At 36.9% G+C, this 14,003-nt stretch overlaps 1 protein-coding gene across 2 annotated transcripts in view; it reads left to right on the forward strand.

Annotated features, from left to right (window-relative positions):
• Positions 1 to 2,618: 2,618 nt before the first annotated feature.
• Positions 2,619 to 14,003, forward strand: part of RADX (RPA1 related single stranded DNA binding protein, X-linked) — a 91,639-nt gene continuing 80,254 nt past the window's right edge. For both annotated transcript variants that reach the window (XM_055338651.1, XM_055338652.1), the window contains exons 1-2: positions 2,619 to 3,261; positions 12,520 to 12,662. In XM_055338651.1, the coding sequence (XP_055194626.1) occupies positions 2,619 to 3,261; positions 12,520 to 12,662 (786 nt within the window). The remainder of the gene's footprint in view (positions 3,262 to 12,519; positions 12,663 to 14,003) is intronic.

Consider the following 14,003-nt stretch of genomic DNA (forward strand, 5'->3'; position numbering starts at 1 on the left):
GGTAGAGGCCAAGAATGCTGCTAAACATCCTCCAGTGTACAAGACATCCCCACAACAAATAATTTTGTGTCCCAAAATGTCAAGAGTGTCCAGGTTGAGAAACCCTGAGTTAGAGGGTCAAACTACATACATTAGAAGTTTTGTTTTTAATTACAAGGTATTAGATGATGAATGCTAAATGAGTGATACAAAGTGATACTGATGAGAAATCATTCTAGAATGAATTGGTTATGGGAGTCCTCATGAAGGAAGTGGGGCTCAATCTCCTCGAAGCAGAGGAAAGCCTAGAGCCCTGCTACCTCTCTGCCTTTATCTCCTAACACTCTCCCCCTCACCCTTGCACTCATGTCAATGGCTTTTATATCTCCTTGAAAATGCAAGCATTCTTTTAGCTCATGGAATCTGCTTTTGCTGTTCCCTTGGATTCAAATGCATTTTCCCAAGATATCCATCACTTCTTGTAAGTCTCCACTCTGTTCAATCTCTTAGAGAGCCCTTCCCTAATCATCATACTCCTCTGTATAAAATATTAACTCCTAGCCCCTCTATTACCTTTCCCCTTATTATGTTTTTTGGTCTCCATAGCAAGATTGTATCTGGCCCAGGGCAGATACTCAAGAAATATGTGTATAATGAATAATTTGTTAGACATTAATAATGTCAGGGTTTTTCAGTCCAAGCAAATGAGAAGAAGCTTGACTAAAGGAGCCTGACTACTATTATTCCCAATGGCCTAGAACAGTGCCTGTCTCATAGTGGGGAGTTCATAAATACTTAATAAGTAACAATGAAATAGAGAGTAAAAGAAGATTAGTATAATCAAAACAAGCCTATAACCATCTTTGAAAAGTATTCTTAGGACAATTACTATATTCTTTCATTTTATCACACTTCACTTTACTGCACTTCTCAAGTATTCTGTGTTTCACAAGTTTGAAGTTTCAAGACTTCAGTGGAGAAAGTAACTTCAGATGTGGTGGAAATAGCAAGAGAACTAGAATTAGAAGTAGAGCCTGAAGATGTGATAGAATTGCTGCAATCTCATGATAAAACTTTCAGGGATGGGGAGTTGCTTCTTATGGAAAAATGATGTGAAGAATGTTGAAATGACAACTAGTTTCTTGAGATGGAGTCTACTCCTGGTGAAGATGATGTGAAGAATGTTGAAATGACAACAAAGGATTTAGAATATGATATAAACTTAGTTGACAAAGCAGAAGCATGGTTTGATAGGATTGATTCCAATTTTGAAAAAAGTTCCACTGTGGGTAAAATGCTATCAAACAGCATCTCATGCTATTGAGAAATCATTCGTGAAAGGAAGAGTTAATCAAACTTCATCATTTTCTTATTTTAAGAAGTTGCCCTAGCCATCCCAACCTTCAGCATCCATTAACCTGACCAGTCAGTAGCTATCAACACTGAGGCAATGAGCAAAATGATTATGACTTCCTGAAAGCCTGGATCATGATTAGCGTTTTTAGCAATACTTTTAAGGTATGTTCAATGTTCTTTTTAGTCATAATGCTACTGCACACCTAGTAGACTGCAGTGTAGTATTATCGTAACTTTTGTATGCATTGGGAAACCCAAAAATGCATTAGACTTGCTTTATGGTGATATTCATATTGCAGTGGTCTGGAACCAAACCCAAGTATCTCAGAAATATGCCCCTATACTAGAACACTTGGGTACATATAACAAATGGTATATTTTTAATTCGGACTAGTCTGATCAACTTCTTCACTTTACATTCTTTCCGTATATGTTCTTTATAGTTTAGAAACGCAGTTTCTGACATTCTGCATCTTAGCTGTCTGTTAAGCCAGGTATTGTATGAAACATAAGTACATTTTAAGAATTCTAACCTAAAGGCAGCTCTCTACCAAGCCGGTTCTATAATTTTCTGTTTTCATTTGCACTTAATCACTAATTCACCAACCCTCCACTCAGGGAATCACTACAGACAATTATGCTAATACTTATAGCAATAGCAACTAACGTTTATGGAGGGCTTTCTGTGCTGGGGACTCTCCTGAAGGCTGTGCATACATTATCTAGGGTTTCTTCGTTCATACTATAAGAGACCTGTGGTATGGCATCCATGTATATTCATGAACTCAAATTTACTTTCCGTAACTGGCCCAAGGCCCAAACTCCCAAACACCTGAGCTAGGACTACTCATACCTTGCTTTCATCCTCTCTCTCTTTTCCATTGCCTCTCAGCACTCTCCTTTCTAAAAGAGCCACGGGTGCTTCTCCCCTCCCTCATCCTGCGACGTTTTGGGAACCATGGCGACCAAAGCTGTCTCCCCCCCCCCCATTTCCTCCCCTGGCGACCCTGCTGGCACCAGGTGGGAGGATCTGCTACGTAACCGCGCGTGTGACTGCCTAGTAACAGTGCCTGCGAGTTGGAAGCGCGCGGAGAGAGGGGTGGGGCGAGAGAGCTGACGACGGCTAGCGGAACGTCTTTGCAGCCTCGCTTAGGAGGCGGAGCCTCGTCAGTCCGCGGGAGCAGAGTAGCGATCATTGCCTGAGCGCGCCGTTTCGTAGTCCTCAGCCTTGGACCCGGCAGACTAGCTTTGGGTAGTGAAGAGAGTACGCAGCTGCCCCCACCATGTCTGGTGAGTTAGGTCAGCCTCAGGCCGGCCCCTCACATGCTGGGCTAGATTTTCCGAATCCTGACAGAAATCGGGCTGGGGTCCCGGGAGGCGTGATCCGAAGGGTCGGAAGTCAGGGGCGCAGGTCCTGGATCCAGAAGGTTCTTGAGCAGATAACCGACTCCCCCCTGCAGTGGGTCACCCCGTCGGAGGTGGTACCTGTCGCTGTGCTGGCCGTCCAGAGGTACCTGTTAGAGGATGAGCCACGCGACACCATACCCAAACCTCCCCTTTACTGCTATGATGTGACGATTTCGGACGGGGTGTACCAGGAGAAGTGCTACCTGGACCCCAGCCTGAACTTTCTCGTATACAAAAATATCCTCAAGGTGGGCATAGAAATGAAAATTTCCAGGGTCTCGTGTCTTTACAACGAGAAAAGGTTAGGCCAGGGGATTCTGTGCATAGATAACGTCCACTGTGGGGAGGCCTTAGAGGCTATTTCTTTAGAAACTCCATTCAGAAATAGTGCGCACGAGGAGGTACCGGAGAGGCCTTTAAGAGGCGGGAAGAGTCATTACCTGGCCCTGTGGAATAACGAAGATCCGTATGGAGATATTTGGCTAACCAACAAGCAACCCGAGGAACACAATTTCAACAGTAAGTAATTGGAGGGAATTGCGGAGGGGTTAAAAAAATAGTTTTTGGGAGGGAATGACGGAGGGGTTAAAAAATTAGTTAATGGGAAGGGAAACGAGGATGCTTTGGTATTGTTCATTTCAAGCCGTGAGTGGGAATAAACAAATGCTCTTGAATGTCGAATTGGCGCTCGCTTAATGAAATTTGCACAGCCCGTGTCTTGCTTTGATTATTCTAGTGGCCATCAGGAAGTGTCTGAATGCATCTCAGATTTAATCTGGCATACATACTGTGTGTGCGTTTGCCCACGGTGGAATCATCTTCTTTTCGTTCCCCTTCTAGTTGTGGAAATAGTACTTTCTGTGTTGCTTTGCGAGTGTATAGATTTGAATTCGGCATAAAAATCGTTCAAAAAAGGATGCTCCGTGATTTATTCCTTAATAATTCGCATTAATGAAACGCCATTTTTATGTCTTTGAGTGTACCAGTTATGTAAATATTGCTTTTTTGAATGTGTGATTTTTGTGGGCAGGCTTGGAATTTTCATTTTTATGTTTCTTATTATGTATCACAGACAATACTAACCTGAGAAGTTTAATTCTCCTGTACCAGAAGTAGGAAGTTAATCTGAAAATGCCTGTTCGTCATCAGCAACTGCTGTCCAATATATTTTATCAGAGATGGAAGGGGAATGATAGTACTACAGGCATGTAAGCATGTGCAATGGGGACCAAATAAAATGCAAAGAAAATAAAAGCGAAAGTCCTAGAGGAAGAAAGATGATAATTTTCTACATTTACTGCTTTTCAGGGTTTTTTTCTCTTTTTACATTGCAGTCATAATATTAGCTCATATATAATCTTGGTATGACATGTATCAGCAACAGGCTTGAAACTGAAAAGACAACTGGATCAAAAATATACAATTAAAGTAATATCCAGATATAGGGAAAAATGTTGTAGAAAGGTGTGGAAAAGGTTGATTTAAATAACAAGTTTTAAAAGCAAGATAGCCATTTCAGGGATGAAATAATGGAATGATTTTTATCTCAAGCATGGAATAAAGCGGTACTGCATTACTACTCTTAAGTGTTCATCATTTTTATTTTTAGGATTGGATACATAAATGAAAAATTGATAACTAGAAGAATTAAGAGGGGAATAATAATTTATAAAAATATATTTCATTTTTCTGACTATGAAAGTATTTATTCATCATTAAAAACATATTTTTATTACAAAAGGCAATGTCCAGGTGCTAAAAAATCCAAACTATGTATTTAAATTATATTGTTGGCTAGCAAGAAAAAGAGCATTACAGACTGAAAAGCAAACACTTATTGAACACCTACTGTGGGCAAGATAATATTAAAAGCACTTTATTTGTGCTTTTAAAGCACATAAACATAAGAAAGTATATTGTATTAAAAAATGTAAGACCCAAATATAGTAGAATTTTGATGACAAAATCTAGAAGTAGGTATATATTGGTGTTCTTTCAGGTTTGCTGTATGTTTGAAATTTTTAATAATAAAATGTTGGGGTGGAGTGAAAAACCCCTTTACCTCCTCCTATGCTTTCAACTTTCCTCTCAAAACTCCAAACGTTCAGCAGTTTGGTGTGTATCCCTGAAAAAAAAATTCTGTGGCATGGCATGATTTGCTGTTTACGCTTATCTCTAGCATCTTTAATATACTTCTGCACATATTTCCACAGCTTGGGTGTACCCATGTATCAATTTTAGGCAATTACTGGTTTTTCAGTTTAGATCCCGCACTGAACATCGTTAGGACATACACATACTTGTGGATTGTATTCAGGAATTTCTGTTAAATGGATAGATAGATCCCTAGAAGTGAAATTGCCCGGTTAAAGAGTACTTAAATTTTTTGTTTTATTGGATATTGACTAATAATCTTCTGAAAAGGTTTTACTAATTTACATTCCCATTACTCCATATCGTACTGATTTTAAATTATATCTTTTGAATTTTCTGATTTCTTTGCTAATGACTATTGAGTATTTGGTATATATTGCAAATTACATTCTCATACTCTCTTTTCCCTTAATTTGGTTTGTGGTCCATTATGGGCTTTCCAAAACTTTTCTCTTAAGACATGATCTGTACAATGTGTTAAAGTCTTAAAAATATAGCTTGAAATACAAAAAGAAATACACCTTAAAAATATTAAACCATCCCCCCAGTTCAAGATACAAAGCATTTTAAGCACCTCAGAAGTCTCCCTAATGCCCTCTCCTGGTCAATATCCGACTCCAAAGGCAACCAATATTGTGATCTCAAAGACAGCTTTTCAAAATGGAAGTTAGGTCATGCCATACTCCTGTCTGAATCTCACCAGTGGCTCTCCATTGCACTTAGAGACAATCCGCACCTCCTATCAGGATGCGCAAGGCCCTGTGATGAGGGCACACTTTCTTTAAATAGCCAGATAATACATCTTTTTGCCTTTGTCAGACATGTAGTCTCCATTCACAACTATTCAACTTGGCCAGAGTATAGCTAAAGCAGCCATAGGCAGTATGTAAATGAATAGGTTTGGCTGTTTTATAGAGTTTTATTCACAAAACCTGTCAGCAAGCCAGATTTAGCTCAGGGGCTATATAGTTTGCAGACCCCTGCCCTACGGCATCCCCTTGTGTCTTTAACCCCTCTCCACCATTTGATTTCCAAAATACCAGTCCTTTTTCATCTCAAACCTCCTTGCCCTTTCCTGCCTCTAGTATGATCTTCCTGCTTTTTCCTCTTTCTGGAAAGTTCCTTCCCATCTTCAGGTTTCAACTCAAATATATAAAACATGTTAGAAAAGAGCTGTTTATGGGGGATCCATGGGTGGCTCAGCAGTTTAGCGCCTGCCTTCGGCCCAGGGCGTGATCCTGGAGCCCTGGGATCAAGTCCCACATCAGGTTCCCTGCATGGAGCTGCCTTCTCCCTCTCCCTCTGCCTGTGTCTCTGCCTCTCTCTCCTCTCCCTCTCTGTCTCTCATGAATAAATAAATAAAAATCTAAAAAAGAAGAGAAAAGAGCTGCTTAAATATGTATTCCCTCCCCATTTATTTTTATTACATCACTGTGGAGATGCCCTTCATAGAATAAATAACACTCTGAAGTTATTATTTATCTTGTTTTCTTTTTCCTGCCACTGATTTCTAAGATCCATGAGGGCAAGGAGTCTGTTTTTTTCACTGCTGTGGGGCATTTTTCCTATACCCAGAACAGTGTCTGCCATGTGGTAGGCATTCAATAACGGTTTATTTAATAATAAACATAAGAAATGCATAAAATAAGTTACATTAATGGATTTTCTAACATTGAACCACTTCTATATCTCTACTTGGTCGTGGTTGTTATATTTACCTCTGTATATTTAAGGTGAATTTGTTCCATGGATTTTATTTTTTTAGGGGGCTTACTTTTTTTAAAAAAGATTTTATTTATTTATTCATAAGAGCCACACAGAGAGAGGCAAAGAGAGAAGCAGGCTCCATGCAGGAAACACAATGTGGGACTCAATCCCAGGACTCCGGGATCATGTGCTGCGCCAAAGGCAGACGCTCAACTGCTGAGCCACCTAGCCATCCCTAGGGGGCTTACTATTTTAACCCAACATTGATATCACGTTAATTAATATTAGCCTAGTAGAATTAGTTGGGAAATTTACCTGTTTTTCTGTACTTACAGACATCATTTATTCATTGAAGGTTTGGTAGAATTTACCCAAAAAACTATTTGAACCTAGGGCCTTGGGCCAGGATTGGGGGTTGAGAGAATGAATCCTTTTCAATTTCTCATAGAAAAAATGATGAGGGTAGCCCTGGTAGCTCAGCGGTTTAGTGCTGCCTTCAGCCCAGGGCCTGATCCTGGAGACCTGGGATCGAGTCCCACGTCAGGCTTCCTGCATGGAGCCTGCTTCTGTCTCTGCCTGTGTCTCTGCCTCTCTCTCTCTCTCTCTCTCTCTCTCTCTCTCTCTCTCTCTCTCTCTCCCCCTCTCTGGAATAAATAAAATACTTAAAAAAAAGAAAAGAAAAAGTGATAAAATCAATAACACTTCTTGAGTCCATTTTGAGAGTTGATATTTTACTAGGAAATTTCATCTCACTTAGATCTCAGATTTGTATGCAGTAGTCTCTATTTTTAAATTTTAGTCTATATTTTTAAAATATTTTAGTCTTGTTTCATCCCTTTTACATTTCTAATGTTTATGTGCTTACCCTTTTTTATGGTCAGCCTTGCCAGAGGCTTGTCTGCTTTATTAGTATTTAAAAAAAGACTTGGCTTTACTAATTAAGTCAATGTTGGGGAGATGTTTTCTACTTTATTAACACTATCATCTTTTTTAAAAAAAGATTGTATTTATTCATGAGATACAGAGGGGGGGGAGCACAGAGACACAGGCAGGGGGAGAAGCAGGCCCCATGCTGGGAACCCAACGTGGGACTCCATCCCGGGTCTCCAGGATCACACCCTGGGCTGAAGGTGGCACTAAACTGCTGAGCCACACGGGCTGCCCTTTTAATTTTTTTATTTTCTTTGTTCATTTTTTTGTACTACCTTCTTGAGTTGAATGCTTAGTTCACTTAGTTCCTTGTTTCTTTCTTCCAAAAGCTTTTAAAATTCCAAAATTTCCCATGGATACTGCTTTGGCTGCTTACACCAGGTTTTGAAGTATAGAGATTTTATTTTTACTCATTACTCATATTTTCTGATTTTAAATTTGAGTTTCTCTTTAACCCTCAAAATTTTAGAAAAAGCTTACTTATTAGATATGAAGTCTATTATAACAAGTTTTAAATTTTTTTAAAGATTTTATTTATTTATTTTGAGAACACAAGTGGTGGGTGGGAGGGGCAGAGGGAGAGGAAGAAGCAGACCCCCTGCTGAGCAGGGAATCTTGATCCCAGGACCCCAGATCACCACCTGAGTCAAAGGCAGATGCTTAACCAACTGAGTCACCCAGGTGCCCCTATAACAAGTTTTAAAATTTTAATTAAAATATTCCATATTCTTATTTTAAAATCTATTTTTATTTGCCCATTTCTCTGAGAGGAATATTGGCTTTTCTTTATGACAGTGGTTTTGTTCATTTCTCCTTTTATTTCTAAAAGTTTATTTAAATGTTACTATAAAGTGTATGTATCTTTCTCCATCCCTTTATTTATATTTTGTTTTACATTTGTCATTTTAAAGAAATATATAGCTAAGATTTTAGCTTTTTGACCCACACCAATTCTTTTTCTTTTAAGAGATTAATTTAATCCAATTAAATTTAGTTATTAATGATGTTTTTGTATCTGTTCTTACAGAAATACTTTCTTTACTATATGCCATGCTTTATTTTTTTACTTTTCCAAGATTCCAAGATTTAAATTCTTTTTTTCTTCTAGTGCTTTTATTTTATTTTTTTTTATAAATTAATTTTTATTGGTGTTCAATTTACCAACATACAGAATAACACCCAGTGCTCATCCCGTCAAGTGTCCCCCTCCGTGCCCGTCATCCATTCACCCCCACCCCCCGCCCTCCGCCCCTTCCACCACCCCTAGTTCATTTCCCAGAGTTAGAAGTCTTTATGTTCTGTGTCCCTTTCTGATATCTCCCACACATTTCTTCTCCCTTCCCTTATATTCCCCTTCACTATTATTCATATTCCCCAAATGAGTGAGAACATACACTGTTTGTCCTTCTCCGATTGACTTACTTCACTCAGCATAATACCCTCCAGTTCCATCCACGTTGAAGCAAATGGTGGGTATTTGTTGTTTCTAATGGCTGAGTAATATTCCATTGTATACATAAACCACGGCAAATATCCTTAATCAAATACTTTCAAATCCAATACAGCAACATGCCAAATTGCATCGTGGCCAAGTAGAGTCCTAAATATCTTGTATTGTTCAAGAGGAAGATCTTATAAATTGTGAGTAATTCTGGAGATTGACACAAAAATCAAAGCTTAATAATTTTGTTAAAACATTAAGAGTAACCTTTAGGAGAATACACATTAATGTACAACTTCTAAAAGCAAGTGCTGTATTGGATTTGAAAGTATTTGATTAAGGATATTTGCCATCATGAATGATTTGGATTTATAGATTTTTTCCCTTTGTACTACTTTTGTCATAATTTTCCAGGATTTATCTGTGTTTATAAAATGAATTGTTAGAACCTAGTGCCATTTTTGGAGGTTATTATTTGTGAGCTTTTTTACTTTCTTCCACAGTTATTGACCTATTATTCCAGTTTTCTTCAGCTCCTAAAGGCAATATTGATAATTCATATTTTCCTAGGAGATTATCAATTTCACTGATATTTTCAAACTTAGTGATATATAATCATATATAATAATATTTTTCTCTAGGTTTATAGTTGATCACATTTCAAACATCTTTTTCTGTCTTCACAGTTGCACTTTTCAGAGGTCTACCTTTTCATTAAATTTTCCAAGGAATTGTATTTAACGGTTCTATGTTTTTCTAATACATTATTTTTAGCTCTTATCTTTATTCCTTTTTGCATTCTTTGGGTTTATTCTTTTGCAGTAGTTTTCATTGTGTGGTTCAAGGACCTCTAGAAGTGTTCCCAAGACCTTTTCAAGGGATTCACATCAAAACTATTTTCATAATAATAATACTAAGACTTCATTTACCTCTTATTACTTTAATTCCCTGAAAATATACAGTGCAGTCTTCCAGAGGCTACAGAACATGTAACATCGAAATGGACTGAATGCCAAAGAAAAATGAGTATCCACCTGTCTTCTATTAAGCTAGACACTAAAAAAAATTTATAAAAATGCAAACCAGTGCCACTCCTCTCACTAAATTTTTTATTTTGGAAAATACAGTCATTTTTCAAAAATGTATATATATATTATACATAATAGATTTATTGTTATTTTTAAAGGAGTTAATGAACAATTTTTATTTCTTAGTTTTGCTTTATAATATGGCAAGTGTTGAATAGATATTACCCACAATAATAAAAGATTTTTGAGGTCTTCAGTAATTTTTAAGAATGTAATAGGCAGGCTCCTGATACCAGAAAGTTTGAGAATCACTATTCTTTTTTTTTTTTTTTTGAGAATCACTATCCTGTTGCTTACTAACGTTTTATACTGAAGAACTAGTTTATTTATTTTCATTCTTTCTTTTGAAAATGAACACATTTCTATGAATTTATTCAGGTTCTTCATTGTCTATATATAGCCTGTAATTTCTTTTTGGATTTGAGAGATATGTGTATTCTATGAAGTCTGTGAGTTAAAAACCCAAACTGGGAAAACATTAACCAGACAGATTTCTGATCACAGCTAACTCTGTGGACCCAATTACAGCAGAAGCAGTGGTTCTTAGAAATCTGGTTTTACAAAAGCATATAACTCTTGAATTTACTCTAGTTAGTGAAGATACATGTGCCTTCATTGATCAAGAGAGTTCCACATATATTTCAGATAATTCAGAGCTGATCTACAATTTGATCTAATTTATTTTTTTAAATGTGTTTTTTTTTTTATTTTTATTCATTTATGATAGTCACACAGAGAGAGAGAGAGAGAGAGGCAGAGACACAGGCAGAGGGAGAAGCAGGCTCCACGCACCAGGAGCCCGATGTGGGATTCGATCCCGGGTCTCCAGGATCGCGCCCCGGGCCAAAGGCAGGCGCCAAACCGCTGCGCCACCCAGGGATACCAATTTGATCTAATTTAAAAGGAAATCACTTAATTATGTCAGAACAAATACTAGGACCTATGATTCTGAGCTATTAATGTTTTTTGGGGGGGAATATAGAAGGAAAATCATCCAAGAGGTCTGAAGATTAAAAATAGTATGTTTTTTTATGATACAGGTATAACTACCACAACATTCCATTTAAATTCTTATTAAGAAATTACAAATATGAATTTCATGCCAAAATGTTGAGTAGGTGATATATTATGTAAATTAAAATGGAAGTGGAAGATGCCTTATGAAATAAAATACTGGAACAAATACAAACTTAGGTTTTATAAGTTGGGCTATGAGAGAGCTAATTGTAGACAAAATTACAGATGGAACATCTCTTAACCCAAAGAAGAATAAAATAAAAAATACAAGTTAATTTTTTAAAGATGGTAAATAGCTTTTAAGGAGTTTTCTTACTTGCCAGGAAGCATTGAGATTAAAATTTCAAAGTAAAGTATATGGCATATGAGAAGATAAAAAGTGCTATGTAGAAAAATAAGATGAGATGGGGCATAAGTAAAGGGACCAGTTTTCAATTGGGTAATTAGGGATAACATCACTGAGAAAGTGACCTTTGAGCAAAACTTGAAGGATAGGAGGAGGGAAGTCACTCTGGTATCTAAGAAGACATTCCAGACAGAGGGAACAGCAAGTGCAAAGGCCCTGGTATGGGACTATGTCTGGCATGTTTGGGAAATACAGAACTTACACATATGAAGCTACAGTGAGGGCAATACAGAAAAATGTAATAAAACCATTCCATAAATTAAATATGCAAGTGCTTGGTAGTGGGAAAATACTCCATGGCATTGAGGTTTTCCCACAAAATTTCTTAAGGGAGATGAATTTATTGAAGTATCATTAACATACGGTGTTATATTGGTTTCAGGTGTACCCTATAATGATTTAACTATACAATATATTTCTCAGTGCTCATCAGAATACGTGTTCTCTTAATCCCTTTTATCTATTTTACCCATCCCTCCACCTAGGGGGAGATGAGTTTAGATCCAAGTCTTTCAGGAAGTAATTATCCAGTTTGACAAGGCAGAGGGCAGTCAAAATAGAATAGTATGTTAGTTAATATAGATATTTACCTTCGTTCCAGGCACATAGTAAGGTGTGTGTGCGAATATATATATATATATATATATATATATATATATATATATATGTTTTTTTTAGAGAAAAGAGAATGCACGCACATGAGAGAGTTGGGGGGACAGTAGGAAGGGAGAGAGAGAATCTTAAGCCAGTTAAGCAGGCTTCATGCCCAGCACCCCTGAGATCATGACATGAGCTGAAATCAAGAGTTGGCTGCTTAACTGACTGAGCTACCCAGGCACCCCTACATATTAGCTATTATTATTAAGGATGGCATGTACTAATAAGTTTTGTATGTGAGAAGTATATAAACTGGCTTGGCTGGTAAGAAGGATTTGCTTTGGGGATGATCTGGATGCTATTTAACTATTAAAACAATTTTAAATTACCATGACATATTAAGTAGGATTTTTTCTATTCTATTTTTTTTATTCTAGATACCAAAATAATTTCCCTTTCTCACCTTGAAATGACCTGGGCTAACAGAAGGAATTTTCCTGCATTGCTTGTGAGAATCTTGCATAAATCAAAACTGCGATACTATGGAAAACCTGATAAAAAGATGATTGAGCCATACCAGGTATAAGTAATGACAAGATTCTACACGTTAATGAAATGTTTATAGATTATAGCTTACAGACTTGACTCCATATTGGGATAATTTATGTTCAAATAATATTTTATAAGTTTAATAATTTTTAAAATGTGCATAAATGCATATTTCAAGGTATTTTTCTATGTAATTTCTTATACTGTGTTGGTACCTTTTAGTTCCCTGATTCAGCTGGTCTCCTCACACTTTTTATGTATCTTCAACCTTTTCTTCTCTACTGTGTTTTCTGCACCAGCATATAGACATACTCTAGTCTCTAATTTTAAAAAAAGAAAAAAAATCTCCTTTGACCCCAGGACTCCTCTAGTCCCTCTCTTCTCTTCTGGCAAGCTCCTTGAAGAAGTAGTCTCTACTAGATGTTTTCACTTTCTTACCTCCCATTTACTTTTCAACACAATTAGTTTGACTTTTTTTCTTCAGCTGGTCACTCACTAGAGACCCCTAGAGACCTTCTGATTGTCAAATCTAGCTGATACTTTTCTGTTATCTTGACTCTCTGTGTCATATAATGCTAATGAAAACTACCTTCTTGATTTCTGTCCTGTTTGGTTGTTTTTTTTACTTAACATTTCACCATATTTTCACATGTTATCAAGAATTATTTTAGGAGTCTCTTAAGCTTTCATTATAACAGTTATACATACTTTGAGGGAATTTGGGAAATGCAGAAAGCTATATAAATAAAGCTGATAAATAATATCACCCCAAATTCTACCAGAGCCACTATTAATATTAAAGTGTTTTATTCCCTTTTTTGTATGTATATATCATGTCTACATGCATTCATAGCGTATATATGCATATATCTATGTCATATGTATGTTACATATATCACATCTGTATGTATATATGTGCATATCATATTGCATGACTATGTCATATATTAAATTATCTTACAAAATGGAAATCATATTGTATGTACAATTTTGTGGGGTTTGGGGGATTTTTTTAAAAGATATTATTCATTTATTTGAGAGAGAGAGAGCAGAGTAGGGAGAGAGAGAAAGCAGACTCCCCACTGGTCAGGGAGCCTGACGTGGGACTCATTCCCAGGACCCAGGAACCCAGGACCATGACCTGAGCCACTTAACAGACTGAGCCACCCAGGTGTCCCTTGTACATACAATTTTGTATTACTTAACATTTCCTTAAGTATTTTCTGTTACTGAAAATCCTTCATTCATAAATTTCAATAGCTGCAGATTGTATCATAACTCAGTCATTCCCCTATAGTTTTGCTTTCTCATTCTTTTTTTTTGCTTTCTCATTCTTAAAATTGAAATTCCCTGTAGATAAAAGTAACAAATA

Source organism: Nyctereutes procyonoides, unplaced genomic scaffold (genome assembly GCF_905146905.1).
Source record: "Nyctereutes procyonoides isolate TBG_1078 unplaced genomic scaffold, NYPRO_anot_genome, whole genome shotgun sequence".
Taxonomy (NCBI): Eukaryota; Metazoa; Chordata; class Mammalia; order Carnivora; family Canidae; genus Nyctereutes; species Nyctereutes procyonoides.